This window comes from Pseudonaja textilis, chromosome 13, assembly GCF_049901715.1.
Source record: "Pseudonaja textilis isolate UNSWEBS1 chromosome 13, rPseTex1.2, whole genome shotgun sequence".
In the NCBI taxonomy this organism is placed as follows: Eukaryota; Metazoa; Chordata; class Lepidosauria; order Squamata; family Elapidae; genus Pseudonaja; species Pseudonaja textilis.
Genome location: NC_142002.1, coordinates 15,717,096 through 15,732,065, shown reverse-complemented (window position 1 = coordinate 15,732,065; position 14,970 = coordinate 15,717,096). Strand labels below are relative to the sequence as shown.

General features: G+C 44.8%; 1 protein-coding gene across 11 annotated transcripts in view; it reads right to left on the bottom strand.

The window, feature by feature from the left end:
• Window positions 1-224: 224 nt before the first annotated feature.
• The window catches only part of AP3B2 (adaptor related protein complex 3 subunit beta 2), a 47,766-nt gene continuing 33,020 nt past the window's right edge, over window positions 225-14,970 (bottom strand). For 6 of the 11 annotated variants that reach the window (XM_087941458.1, XM_087941454.1, XM_087941456.1 and 3 more), the window contains 8 exons: window positions 14,226-14,301; window positions 12,588-12,694; window positions 10,851-11,082; window positions 9,141-9,225; window positions 6,108-6,205; window positions 5,059-5,082; window positions 1,985-2,123; window positions 372-666 (listed from right to left, as the gene is read on the bottom strand). In XM_087941458.1, the coding sequence (XP_087797584.1) occupies window positions 513-666; window positions 1,985-2,123; window positions 5,059-5,082; window positions 6,108-6,205; window positions 9,141-9,225; window positions 10,851-11,082; window positions 12,588-12,694; window positions 14,226-14,301 (915 nt within the window). In that variant the 3' untranslated portion in view covers window positions 372-512. Of the gene's footprint in view, window positions 667-1,984; window positions 2,124-5,058; window positions 5,083-6,107; window positions 6,206-9,140; window positions 9,226-10,850; window positions 11,083-12,587; window positions 12,695-14,225; window positions 14,302-14,970 lie in introns of all 11 variants that reach the window. The other 5 variants (XM_087941455.1, XM_087941453.1, XM_026709768.2 and 2 more) reach the window with 2 other exon arrangements.

Sequence of the window (14,970 nt, the reverse complement as noted above, 5' to 3'; positions counted from 1 at the left end):
CCTGTAGTTTTGCACTTGGGAGTTGTTATCTGTGCCTCTGCTGTCTTTCAAGCATCGGGTACCGATGTACTCTTCTCATGTTAAATAAATAGTGCACATTTTCTCCCCGCAGCAGTTAGGAGGATGACTCACGGACTAATAAGAAGTTGGCTTAAATCCTGTCCTTCTAAGTGATTTTTTTTTTTTTTGCTACTACCCAAAACAGCCAGCAAACAGAAGCCAAATCCAAGAAGCCATTTTATTGAACCTTCTCTGCTCATAATAAATAGAGCTGTAGAACAGAAGAATGGAGAAGGAAAGGTGCGCGTTACACAAGAAAGGCAGTGGAGTCATAGGAATCTTCCCTGTGTTCTAAATACACACATACACACAACTTCACTCTCCTCCAAGCATTGCTTTCCACGTGGACTACAACAGAAATATTGGGAGTGTAGGCCTCGGCCAAGAGAAGCGCTGGCTAAGATAATTGATATTCCTGGGAGATGAGAGATGGACTCCCCGTTCCACTTGGATCACTCCTGGGTCAAGGAGTGGATGATGTCTTTCACCAGCATGGTACCAATCAACATCTTTTCACTGTTGATGGTCAGCTGGGCCGTGTTGTCCGACTTCTTCTCCAGGGTGATCAAGATGAGACACTCGCCGCTCACTGTTTTAGCAGCAAACCTGGCCGGGCGAAAACACCAAGGAAACCAGCAACAAAAACATTTAAGAGCGGCTGCAAATATTAGAATAACGTTCCTAACGAATATCTTTCTGGACGTGCACGGTCTGTAATCTCCCAAGGTAGAAACCCAGCAAGATTAAAAAGGCAGAAGTTGGTTGGAGAAAGGAAATGGGAGTTTGCAAGAGTTTGCAAAATTCTAAGAGCTAGGAAGTACCTAGTGAAAGGCAGTTTTTATTTATGATTTTTTTTATTTGTTAGATTTTTATTATCCTGCCTTTATTTTTACAAATAATTCAAGGTGGCAAATACATTTAATCCTCCTTCCTTCTCCTATTTTTCTCATTACAACAACCTGTAAGGGGACTTGGGCCGAGAGAGGGGGATTGGTGCAAAGTCACCCAGCCAGCTTTCATGCCTAAAATGGGACTAGAACTCACAGTTTCCTGGCGATTAGCCTAAAACCATCCAGCTGGTTTTCATGCCTAAAACAGGACTAAAACACAGTTTCCTAGGGATTGGCCCATAGTCACCCAGCTGGCTTCTATCCCCTATAATACCACACTATAAAAAAGGTGTTGAGGCTCTAGAAAAACTGCAGAGAAGAGCAACCAGGATGATTAGGGGACTGGAGACTAAAACATGAAGAACGGTTACAGGAACTGGGCCTGGCTAGTCTAGGGAAGAGAAGGACCAGGGGAGACATGATAGCGGTCTTCCAATATTTGAGGGGCTGCCCCAGAGAGGAGGAAGGGGTCAAGCTATTTTCCAAAGCACCAGAAGACCAGACAAGGAATAATGGATGGAAACTGAACAAGGAGAGATTCAACCTGGAAATAAGGAGAAACTTTCTGACAGTGAAAACAATCAACCCATGGAACAGAAGTTGCCTTCAGAAGTTGTGGGAGCTTCATCACTGGAGACTTTCAAGAAGAGACTGGACTGCCATTTGTCAGAAATGGTGTAGGGCCTCCTGCTTGGGTGGTGGGTTAGACTAGATGACCTACAATGTCCCTTCCAACTCTGATTATCTGTATCCCCAAACTGGCACTAGAATTCACTATCTCCTGGTGATTGGCTAAAAGCCATCCATGTGTTTTCATGCCTAAGATGGGACTAGAACTCACTGTCCCTGGCTTTCTACCTTGACCAAACTGACTCTGTTTGGCTGGAAATCTTTAGCAAAATACTGTAGTGAGACGTCCAGATGTACTTCCAAAGAGAGGATCCGCAATGGATCCAAGGAATCTCTCCTTCCAAGGGAGGATCCAATAAAGGTGGCCAAGAGTAGGGGAAAAAAACAGCAGCCATTTTCTTCACCTGTATTCTTTGTCCGATCCGCAGGGCACCCGGCTGACGTTGGCGGCCGCTGTCACCTTTTGCACAATCACATGGTCACTCTGGCAGGTGTCTGGAAGACTTAGCTTCTCTGTGATTTCACTCATCCCTGTTAGCTTCCCTGGAGGTTAGGAAAGACAGAAACAATTAACAATTCAGGCATTTTTTTCAGTGCCATTGTAACTTGAATGGCCACTAAGTGAAATGATTGACTAAGTGAAATGAGGACTTACCTGTACTGGGCACTGTGAAATGATCCCCCTTCATGGGCTAATGTGTTTCAAAAAGGATGCCATCTTGTGCAGGGATGGGCAACGATGCCAATTTTACAATCCGTGGACTTCAATTCCCAGAATTCCTGATTTGGCATGGCTGGCTCAGGAATTCTGGGAGTTGAAGTCCGTAGGTTATAAAGTTGGCATTGTTGCTTACCCTAGATGGTGTCTACGTCAAACTGGGACTGGGAGATGTACATTGAAACCCACCCTCAGCTATAGAAAGGTCACTTTGAGTCAATCACTGTCCTTCAACCCAACTTTTCTCACAAGGGTGTCATGGTTGGAACAAGTCAACAACCTCTCTTAAGTTTCAGAAGAAACAACAGACATAAAAGTCAAGCAAGTGAACAATTCTAGCTTACTCCTTGCTATGTTCTGTACAGAATCCAAAAATGGCGCTTCCCCGCAGTTTAGCTGAATGAAAGATACTGATTAAGGCCTTCCAAAGTGAGGTGGAACCAAGGCGAGTCAAAAATCACTTCCAAACATGCAAACTCTTGTGGAATGTATTGCACTTCCTAGAGAATTGTGCATTTTCAACACTTAAGTGGAGACCCTCAAAAGTCAGGAACCTTTTTAATATCAAGCACCACTTCCAGAATTAGTATTTTCCATTAGTCATGGGAGCAGGCAAGTTGAGTAAGTGGGTTAATAGGTTAATTAATGGAGGAACTCGGGGGCTCCTCTCTGAATTGGGTTTGAAGAGTGAAGTTTTCATGCCAAGAGGTGCTTCGTGGGGGCATGCAGGAAGTCTGGTGCTCAACAGCAGCCAAACGGTCTGTCTTAAGACACAGGAGGCAGGAAGAGTGACCAGGATGGAAGCAACAGCAAGGTGCTCAAAATCTAACCCGGCCATCCCTCTCACCAGGAAATCTGCCTGACGTTGCTTGTGGTGAGAAGTAGGGTACAAAAGACATGCAGAGGGAGGCAGAGAGACGCTAAGGGACAACGATGCTGGAAAGCCTTAGACTGGATTCACACAGTCCACTAGGCCAGGGTGTCCAACCCTTTAAGATGTGCGGACGTCAACTCCCAGCATGGGAAATTCTAAAAATTGAAGTCCACAGGCCTTAAAATTGCCAAGGTTGAATGCACAATCCCCCCCCGCACTAGGCCATGTTACCGTGATAAACCAGAACTGGCTGGATTCAGACGACACGTGAAAATCTCAAAAACAAGCAAGCGTATTTTGGTATGGTGTCCTGGGCGTGCGGTCACATGATCAAATTTTGGGCGCTGGGCAAAAGGACCACCCTGTTGGCTGCTTTCTGCGTCTCACAGTCATGTGACGGGGTGTTACGAGAGTTTTTGCCAAACCCCAAAGTGACTTCCAGTTTTTTGGCAACACTGAACTTCTTCTGACTGAGGAAGCTTCTTGGATGAGAAGCGAAACGTCTTCAAGGAAAAAGGAAGTCCGGTTGAAGCCTTTTGAAAAAAAATCACCTTTGGGACTAAATGACTGCAGGGTTTGTTAAAGAACCGCACAGCGCCTTTACGACTTCCGCAAAAAAAGGATGGTGAAATTGTAAAATGTGACCGTCACGACCTATGACCGTGATGGGCAGGCTCCATTTCTGTGATAAGTCAAGGACTACCTGTATTGATCTTTAATTAGGAGTGCAGGAGAAGCAGAGGGCAGGGGCTCGGGTCTACAGGGAGAGGCAAGAAGGGTGTCCAAGACAGAAGCCATCCTAGCGCCAGAAAGAGGGAAAGGGTGGGGCCGGCTGTTTGGAAAGCAGCGCCTGGGCTTAGGGCCAGGCAGGAGGGGAAGCGGGAGAGCGGCAGGGCTCTTTGGGCAGGAAGAAGAAAGAGAGAGAGACAGAGACAGAGAGAGAGACAGAGACAAGGAAAGGAAAGGAAAGGAAAGGAAAGGAAAGGAAAGGAAAGGAAAGGAAAGGAAAGGAAAGGAAAGGAAGGAAGGAAGGAAGGAAGGAAGGAAGGAAGGAGGAAGGAGGAGGAAGGAAGGAAGGAAGGAAGGAAGGAAGGAAAGAAAGAAAGAAAGAAAGAAAGAAAGAAAGAAAGAAAGAAAGAAAGAAAAAGAAAGAAAGAAAGAAAGAAAGAAAGGGAAGGAAGGGAAGGAAGGGAGAGAAAGAAAGGAAAGGAAGGAAGGAGAGAGAAAAGAAAGAAGAAAGGAAGAAAAAAAAAAAAGGAAAGAAGGAAAAGAGAGAGAAAGATGAAAGAAAGAAAAAGAAAAAGAGAGAAAGGAAAAGAAGGAAGGGAGAGAGAAAAGGAAAGAAAAAAGATAGAAAAAGATAGAAAAAGGAAGGAAGAAAAAGAAAGAAAAAAAGAAAAAAGGAAAAGAGAGAGGAAAGAAAGAAAAGAGAAAAGAGAAAGGAAAAGGAAGGGAGAGAGAGAGAAAAGTAACAAAAAGAAAAAGAAAGGAAGAAAGAAAAAGAGAAAGAAAGGAAAGGAAGGAAGGGAGAGAGAAAAGGAAAGAGAAAGAAAGAAAAAAGGAAAGGGAAAAGAGAAAGATGAAAGAAAAAAAAAGAGAGAAAGGAAAAGAAGGAAGGGAGAGAGAAAAGGAAAGAAAAAAGAAAAAGGAAGAAAAAGAAAAAGAAGGAAAAGAGAGAGGAAAGAAAGAAAGAAAAAGAAAAAGAGAGAAAGGAAAAGAAGGAAGGAAGGGAGAGAGAGAGAGAAAAGGAACGAAAAGAAAAAGAAAGGAAAGAAGGAAGGAAGGAAGAAAGAAAGAGAAAGACAGACAGACCATTTGGGGAAGCATGGCTAGTAGCATTGGGGCCAAAGGAGCAGGGAGGTGTAGCATCTGTGGCTGGCACTTACCCACGGCCGTCCTTAACAGATGCTCTATGGAAAAAAACGGGGGGGGATGGAGAATGCACGAGGCAGCGGAAAAGAACAGAGCACAACCATTAGCACCAGCAGAGTCCAGGGCTGCTGCTGCCCCTACAGCCAAGCAGGGCCGGAGGAGAACATGAGGGGTCCGGAAAGACATTCTCCTCCTGCGGAAAGAGGCGTCTTTCCCACGTCTCTGTTGACCAAGGAAGGGCGACACCCAGAGTAAATTCACGAGAAGTTTAGGAGAAAGAGAAGGTGGCACAGGTAGGTGGAGCACAGGGTGGGGAGGCCCTCAACCAAGGAAGGAAATCCATCTATCCCGGGTGTTTAAACACATCTGCAAGGAGCATAAAAAGTAGGCAGAGCTTTGAAGGTGGCCAGCAGAGGTGGGTATTCAGCTGGTTCTGACCAGTTCTGGAGAACCGGTAGCGGAAATTTTAAGTAGTTCGGAGAACTAGCAAATCCCGCCTCTGACTGGCCCCGCCCCCATCTATTCTCCGCCTCCCACTGAGTCCCAGCTGATTGGCTGGGTCTCCTTTGGTTGCCCTGCACAGGAGAACGGAGCTGAAAAGCAGGCTAGCGGGGTGGGAAGGGAAGGGGGATTTTGCAGGATCCTTCCCCAGCCCCACCCACCAAGCCACACCACGCCCACCAAGCCACACCACACCCACCAAGCCACGCCCACAGAACTGGTAGTGAAAAAATTAGAGTCCCGCTACTGGTGGCCACCATCTTGATGTTTTTGACCACATGCTGCAGAGACCTTTCCCCCATCTACCCCATGGTTCTTCAGAAGTATATTGTCCATAAGATTGTCTCCCAAGGAAGTCAAATGGTCACCCTCCCCATTTCAAGAGGCTGGGGTCTGGTTGGCCCTTGGTCCTGGATGGGAAGAGTTCATAGGAGGCTGGAGAAAGCCACGAGGAAGTCAACATGGACCTCCTTGAGCAGAGAGGTTTGTGAACCTGTTTATGTGAACAGCATGAAATACCTGGGCCTTTCCCCATTTCTCCTACGCCCCAAAACTCACTCACCTTGCTCCTTCTTGAATTCGTTTTCGCTCATGAACACTGGAGCCATAAGCTCCCCAACGGGTGATTGGATGGACAGGTAAAACTGGCGGGTGTGTGTGCTGGAGACAGAAACACAGCAGCCAAACTTAAGTTAGCATTTACAGTGCCTGGAGAAATCAAATCGCTTGCAAAATTTCTGCAATTTGTCTCTTTCAACAGCTGTTACCCCTTCCTATTCTTTCTACTGGTTTCCTGCTCCCCCGTTTAATAAAATTCTTTCGTACTGTTGGCATTTTGGAAAGGGGAAATTCTCCGTATATTCCTTTCCAAGATCCTGTATTTTGTTTTAAGTTTCCAAATTGGAAGACAAGCAGATGGATGAACTAACAGCCAGAATTCTCCAGCCAGCGTTGTCTCCTGGGTTGAAAATTCAGGGAGTTGACATCTACATTGTGGAATAGAGAAACACCAGCTTAGACTCAAAATTATACCTGCCATTGCACACCTTCAATCCGTATTTTGTTTTAGTTTTTCAACTGCACTTAAAACTCACACCTGGTTCTAGACAATCGTAAGATTTGGTCACCGTATAAACAAATCTTCAAGCTGGATCTAATTTCCCCAGGCCATCCCTTGCCAGCTGAGATTTTTAAACTTTTCCTTCTTCTATCACTTTCTCAAGCGCCCATTTTATAGAAAGCAATATTTAAAGAGAAAGCTTAACGGGAGAGAGCTTAGTCATGAATGCTGTTTTATTGATGCTTTGATTTCCAAAACTCCCTGGGGTGTTTATGATTCAGCTTGTGACTCAGCATGCAAAGAGGGCAAACCTTTGAACCCTGAGCTGACAAGACAAATGTCTCAGCGCTGGCCGAGAAAGCTTGGGGGAGGGTAATCCTTCGGCTTCTGACTACAATGGAGTCCAACATTTCTATTGTTGAGCGAGACATTTGTGACGTGAGTTCGCTCTAGGGGTGGGATCCGACCGGTGCAACTACTGGTTCAGTGAATTTTGCAATTTGTGTAAATGGCCGCTTTAAACCAATATTTTGTAGACTCTTAATCAAGGAAAATGTGGGAGGTTTCCATGCTCGAAGCAAAACATCCACCTCAGGTGTGACATTATTTGCAAAATCGGGGGTCTCTGTTGTGGTTCGCTGGCAGCCTGTGCAGACAGCAGCAGAATCGGACAGTGGGGAAGAACGGGGACCAGTCCAGGAGTCTGGAGAGGACTCGGATGAGGGTCCTGCATCCGATGCAGGGATGGGACCAGGACCATCTGGGAGTGGGGTGCTGACTCCGGAGCCACCGGAGTCTGGCAGAAGCGAGGAAGAGGATTGAGGGGAGCCTGTTCCCAGTGAGCGTATGCAGAGCTGCTAGAAGGCGAGAGCAGCTGAGACAAAAGGGGCGATTCAGAAGTAAGGCTGGGAGGTGATTGCCCCTCCCATAAGGTATAAAGGAGGTGCAAAGGTAGAGAAACCTTTGCAGGAAGCAAAGTCGTTCACTCTGTTCGGATTAAACCTTGAAGCTCTATGTGGACTTTGTACTTTATTTGGCTTGTTACTGTTAATGTGGCACTTTAGTTGTTGGCAGCAGCTCAAAGGAGAGACAGGTGGGTGCTTATCTCGAGGGACTATTTGAGACTCATTACAGGCTGGGAATGAATATAATTCCCAAAGCTGAAATAAACCAAGAGTGGTTTTAACTAAGTGTGTGCTTAATTACGGTTTCGGGAAGCCTTGGTCAGAACAGTCTTTAACCCTCGCAACTTGAAGTCTGCCAGGCTTCAAGTTGCCAAGGTTGGAGACCCCGGTCATAAATATTTTTTTTTACAAAAATCAAAGGTGGGTGACTTCCAGCCAGAGCAGCAGCAGATCATCAGTTACAGCAGAATTTGGTGGCACCCCTGGAAAATTTGAAACATCAGAGTTGGAACAAGCTGTCCTGGGGAAAATTTATCTACACGGTCACAAAGACTCAACATCAACTCAATGCAGGTAGTTCTTGAACGAGTCCCCGAGTCATGTGATCACCCTTTGGGATCTTCTAACAAGAGAAGTCAACGGGGAAGCCAGATTCAACTTAACAACCAGGTTACTTAACTTATCAACTCTTCGCAACTCTTCAAAAGTTGTAAAATGGGGCAAAACTCACTTAAATGCCTCCCTTAGCAACACAAATTTTAGGCTCACTGGTGGCCGTAAGTCAAGGACTACTGCCTGTATAATCGATCGACTAAGCTCTTTGGGATGGAGTAGGCTTCTGAGAGCAATCATTCTGAGAGCGCCTGTAACAGCCTCACAACATGTGTCCAATGGTTCCTCCCAATGATTGCTGAGACCTAGTTTAGATGGCAATTATGGGATTCGTTCCCATCATAGGTGGAGATGGCCATCCATTTTTAACACAGGGCTAGGCAAACTTTAAGGGACAAACTCTAACGGACGTGGTGGCTCAGTGGCTAAGATGCTGAGCTTGTTGATCAGAAAGGCTGGCAGTTCGGCGGTTCGAATCCCTTTGCCCCACGTCACAGAGTGAGCTCCCGTTCCTTGTCCCAGCTTCTGCCAACCTAGCAGTTTGAAAGCAGGTAAAAATGCAAGTAGAAAAATAGGGACCATTTTAGTGGGAAGGTAAGAGCGCTCCGTGTGCCTTCAGTGTTTAGTCCTGCCAGCCACATGACCACGGAGACGTCTTCGGACAGCGCTGGCTCTTCGGCTTTGTAACGGAGATGAGCACTGCCCTCTAGAGCCAGAAACAACTAGCACATAGGTGCAAGGGGAACCTTTACATTTATCTAGACAAACTCATGGCGGATTGGCCCTTCAATAGCAGTAGCTTGGTTGCTATTCCCAGAAGCATAACAAATGGCTGGAGGGCAGCCCTGGAAAGCCCTTACAAATTTCTTAAATCCATCTGGTTGGCATCAAAAGTAGAACTTGATTTCTTGATCTCTTGCAGCAGGACTCATCCTTCTGTTCTTCAAACCCATTTGCCCTGACTGTTGTTGTAGGGAAAAGCACAAACTGCAGCAAAATGAACTATGCAGGGACTCACCACAATTGGAAACTGGCCACCTGGGTAGAGTCACAGAAGTCTATGCCCATTACCACGCTGACCGTTTCCCCAGGAGCCAAAGACTCTGCAAGCAGAGGGAAAGAAGCCAGAGAGAAGGATATTAGCAGAGCAATTGTCTACACTTCTAGCAGACCAAGGCAATAAAGAGATTTCCTTAGCTCTCAAACAGCATGCGGTGAAGCATGTCAAATGGCCAGGAGTGATTGTAAATACACTGGACAGTTGCATTTCTTGTCCCCAAATCAAACACATCACTAGCACTGATGATGTTACCTAGTTTGGGTAATGAAACATCTGCAAGAAAACAAGTCAGCTCAAAGAGCACCAAAGAGCCCTTAAACACACTGACTATAATGCTGTTTTCTCCAGCGTGGGGTTTTCCATTGTAGACTGAATTATGACTCCACCCAAACTAGAAATGCTGGAAATTGTACTTTCGATCCACTAGAGAGCAACAGGTTATGGAAGGGTCCTTTCACTAGGTTGGCCAAGTGATCATTATAGAATAGAATATTTGTAGTTCAAATTGAACTGTGGGATCCGTGGTGCTCTCTGAGCTTGGTTATTTTCTTCCATTACCAAAGGATGTCATCTAATTCAAGTATTGAAATGTCTGCAAGAAAACAGCCAAGCTCAGAGAGCACGAAGAATCCACAGTTCTCCTTCTCTTCCTCCTCATCTTCCTCCCTTCTCTTCCACTCTGCCAATGCCACTCTCTATTAGCACTGATGATGTTCCCTAGTTGAGTCATGAAATGTCTGCAAGAAAACAACCAAGCTCAGAGAGCACTAAAAATTCCATAGTCCTCCTTTTCCTCCATTCTGCAAACCCTCCTCCGTTCTAGCACTGATGTTGTTATCTAGTTGGGTCATGAAATGTCTGCAAGAAAACTACCAAGCTCAGACAGCACCAAAAGCCCACACAGTTCAACCTAAGCTACAAATATTCTCTTCTTCAGTGATCAGTATCTGTCATGCCCCTGTCGGAGTCTGAATCCGAGGAGGAAGATGAACAGCTGACAGGGAGTGTGGCTGTGGAGGAAACTGGGGAAGGGCAAAGTCCAGCTGGGCAGAGCAGGGGAGAGGTATGAAATTCAGAGGAAGATGCAGGCCCACCCCCCTCTTCATCCTAGGGCATGCAGGGAGGAACAGAGAAGGGAGCAACGTGGGTTATGTGGCTTACGGGGGAGGAAAGGGCCCTGATTCCCTTCATTAGCCACAGCTGGGAAGAGAGTTTCAAAGAGATGCATGCTGACTGCAGCAGCTGCTGGGAGCAAACATGAGTCAACAAGATAGTGTTGACTTTGATTATCTGTTCCTGGCATCTTCCCAGCCATGTGGAGTTACTGCAGTGCCTTCATGCCGGGGATTCTTGCTCCTGCCCTGTTGGACTAATTACCTCATTTTGCCTTGATTGGACTTATAGTTTTTGACCACATTCTGGACTTGATTCTCTGGAGCCAAAGGCTTGATTCCTGGGAGAGTTTTTCTCCAACCCAGCCAGTAACCAGGACATCGAGGGCAAAGTTGGAGCTAATAAAGGGACTCCTACTGATTATCGGACTGTGTTGCCTTTGTGCCACGCCCCTTTGGGCCATCACAGTATTCCGAGGCTCACCTGAAGATGCCTCCTTCCCAACACCGTTCACCACTCATTCCAGACAGAGCGTTATACACATGTGCCCCGTACCAATCTCCTTGAATTCCTGGAGACGCATGCCTGAGAGAAGTTTGGGCTCCGTCACACGGATGTTCTTCACTTCGGTTGCCATGTTGTTGCAGATCTGGATCTGCACAGCTACCATGCGGGGGTCAGGAGCAAAGGGTTGCCGGCTGAAATAGTATTCCACCGAGAGTCCTTCCCCGGTCATGCGATGCAGCAGCTTGTATTTCTTCACTGCCCCAAAGACTGGACTGATCATCTACGGAGGGCAGAGAAGAAGAAGAAGAAGAAGAAGAAGAAGAAGAAGAAGAAGAAGGAGAAGGAGAAGGAGAAGGAGAAGAAGAAGAAGAAGAAGAAGAAGAAGAAGAAGAAGAAGAAGAAGAAGAAGAAGAAGAAGAAGAAGAAGAAGAAGGAGAAGAAGAAGAAGAAGAAGAAGAAGAAGAAGAAGAAGAAGAAGAAGAAGAAGAAGAAGAAGAAGAAGAAGAAGAAGAAGAAGAAGAAGAAGAAGAAGAAGAAGAAAAAGAAAAAGGAAAAAGGAAAAGAAGAAGAAACCCAAGTTGACACAACCGCTCTTCAGATATTACTACATTTCTTTTTTGTGTGCGATTAATTTTTTTTTATTTTTAACATACAATAAATCCATTCCAAACGGGTGTCGATTAGATACATATTTCATGTGCTTAACCGTTACTAATAATATTTTTCTTAACAGTATAACAATATAATAATAATCACATTCCCATATATATAAGTAATATTCAGTATGCCTATTACACTTTATTGCTTTATAAATACGTCTAATCCCTTTTAATTAGTTTTATTTTCTAGCCATTTATAAAACAAGTCCCATACCATGTAATATTCAGATTCTTTTTTTTCTTTAATTTCTAATGTTAATCTATTCACTTTCAATTTTTTTTTTCAATTACTTTTTCCTCTGCCGGTATCTTATCATTTTTCCTATTCTGAGCAAATACAATTCTAGCTGCTGTTAATACATGTATAATTAAGTATGTTTTTTCTTTGCTATAACTTTCCTAATATGCTTATTCCTAATTAGGATATTTCAGGCTTCAAATTGATATGTTGTTTAATTGTTTTTTCCAACCATGTGTGTATTTTGGTTCAATATCTTTTAGCTTTTATACAAATCCATCACATATGGTAAAGATATTACTACATTTCTAAGGATAAAAATAAGGATATCTATGCCCAGTTAGTTTGGGAAGAAATCTATCTCCTTTTAGAGATGTAGTAGCACCTAGCTACAAATCAGGAGCTAGAAGCCAACACAATGACCATCAGAATCTCAGTTAGGGTTTCTTCCCAGTCTTGTTTGCGATGGATTGAACCTGGGATAGGCAAGGTCTTAATGCTGATATCTCTCTCTCTTCCTGGCCCCATTGAGGTCATATACTTCACACTCAAGAATTAAATTTCTAACAAGCACAGCCAGAAAAAGCACTGCACCTTTAACACCCAGGCATAGAATTATCATAACGTGGGCTGTCTTGCAGCCCATGTCAAGAAATGAAGAGCAATGCATAGTAGTTAGTACACTGGAGCAAATCTTGAGAAGTTCAGATTCTAAGGTCCAATCTCCAATCAATCAAGTTCAACTCTGGTCCCTGTTTTAAAAGCGTGTTCTATCTCACAAGTATATTGAGGGGACTGTAAACGGATGGACACCACATTTGCTGCTTTGAGATGGTCAATAGACTTTATTGTCTACCTTTCCAAACCAGAATCAGAGAGATCACTCACGGGTGTCGTTAAAGAAGTGTCCGTCAAGGTGAGTCCTTCCAGATCGGTCACGAGGCTAGTGGAGAGAACTGGGCTGCTGGTAACCGGCTGCAAAGATGGGGGTGTGACTGTGGGTTGAAGAAACAGAAAGCCAAGAATCAATATTGTATGCTTCAAGACTGATTCAAAGTGGAGAGGGAAAATAATGGAAATTAGACCAGACATGGTTGAGAACAGCTTAGAATAAAGCAGTCACTCAATGCAAGCTAGATAGACTTCAGCACCATGGACAGATCTCATAATTTAGATAGCCATGGACGGCCATTCATAAATTACTATGGAGGCATTGATGTATCTCCAAGATATGTTGAGTAGATAATACTCAGCCATGGATGTGTTATAGGTCCATATGAAGGTATGGGGGAATATGACTGTGTAATTAAATGCTTCTGCATAAGGAGTTTACTAAGCATAAGTAAATAATAATATAATGTAATAATTTGATAATTTAATCATATAATTTAATTATATATATATATAATATAATCATATAAATAATATAATTTAATTATATAATTTAATAATTAATAATTTAATAAGCATAAGGATTTACTAAGCCAGTGGTGGCTAACCTTTTTGAGCTCCTGTGCCAAAAAGTGTGTGCGCGCTTGCATGCTTGTGCTTGCGTGCCAGCACCCAGAAGGCAATGTGTGCCCACCCACACCCTATACATGCACACACAATCCCCACTCCCCACCCCCTTACCTGCACTGCACCTCACAGCTGATTTTCAGCAAGCTTGAGGCCTTTCTGGGCCTCCCAGAGGCTTGAGGAAGGCTTCTGCAGGCTTTGCAGGCCAAAAAGTAGGCCCGTTTTGTCACTTCTGGTATTGTTGGAAAAACAGGAAGTGACAAAATGGGGCTAGTTTTCACCCTGCAAAGCCTGCAGAAGCCTTCTTCAAACCTCTGGGAGGCCCCCAAAGGCCTCAAACCTGCCGAAAATCAGCGGTGAGGTGCGCGCATGTGCAGTGAGGTAAATTTGCCTGCAGCTCACGTGCCAGCACAGATGGCTCTGTGTGCCACCTGCGGCACACGTGCCATAGGTTCGCCATCATGACACTAAGCTAAAGGTCTCCAAACTTGGTAATTTTAAGACTTCTGGACTTCAACTCCCAGAATTACCCAGCCAATTCTGGGAATTGAAATCTACAAGTCTTAAAGTTGCCAAGTTTGAAGACTACCGTCCTAAATTTTGGAGCCCCTGGAGGAGGAAATCTCCCATCATTCATGGAAAGAAGACAAGTTTCCTGCAAGGGAAGGAACACAATGAGAGAAAAAAAATAGGTACGGAAGAACAACCCAAAAAATCCAGATTTATGGCTCTTGGACCTATAGTGAAACAACCACCTGGAAGCTCATTTAAAGGAGCCGCCCCAAAGCTCACACTTTCCAAATGCATGGATTTCAAATCCTAGAACTTTCCAGCCAACACAACCATTGTTAAGGATTTGAGAAGTTTAAATCCATACATCTACCAAGTGCCCGGGCTATGGAAAGCTAAAAAGGAATAAAAGTTATCCTAGGGGGACAGTCCTGGAGAAGGTTTAAGAGAAAGATTAAGGAGGAGGCTGAGAAGGAGGGCTGGTTGAAGGATGCTTACAGTCATCCAGATCAAGCAGAGAGATTTCCTTTGATCCTTTCTTGGCTGCTTTAGCAGGTGGTTTCCTGCTGGGAAGCTGAAAGAGAAAAGACAAAAGGAAACAGAAGCCAGAGATGGAACCACAACTCCAGGCAGGCCTGGTGAGGTTGGGAACCGTAAGAGACTCCAAACAGCAAACGGAATTAGATTAAACTGGAGACCTGCTCAATCACGGAGTTAAATCATATGTTTTTAATTTTATTTATTTACTTATACCCCACCTTTATTATTTTTATAAATAACTGAAGGCAGCGAACATATAAAATGCTCCATCCTCTTCCCCACAACAACCCTGCAAGGTAGATTGGGCTGAGAGAGGGACTGCAAGCAAAATCACCCATCTGGATTTCACGCCTAAGGTGGGACTAGAACTCACCGTCTCCTGGTGATTGGCCCAAGGTCACCCATCCAGCTTTGTCTAAGGTGGGACTAGAACTCACCGTCTCCTGGTGATTGGCCCAAAGTCACCCATCCAGCTTTGTCTAAGGTGGAACCAGAACTCACCGTCTCCTGGTGATTGGCCCAAAGTCCCCCATCCAGCTTTGTCTGAGGTGGGACTCGAACTCACCGTCTCCTGGTGATTGGCCCAAAGTCACCCATCCAGCTTTGTCTAAGGTGGAACCAGAACTCACCGTCTCCTGGTGATTGGCCCAAAGTCCCACATCCAGCTTTGTCTGAGGTGGGACTAGAACTCACCGTCTCCTGG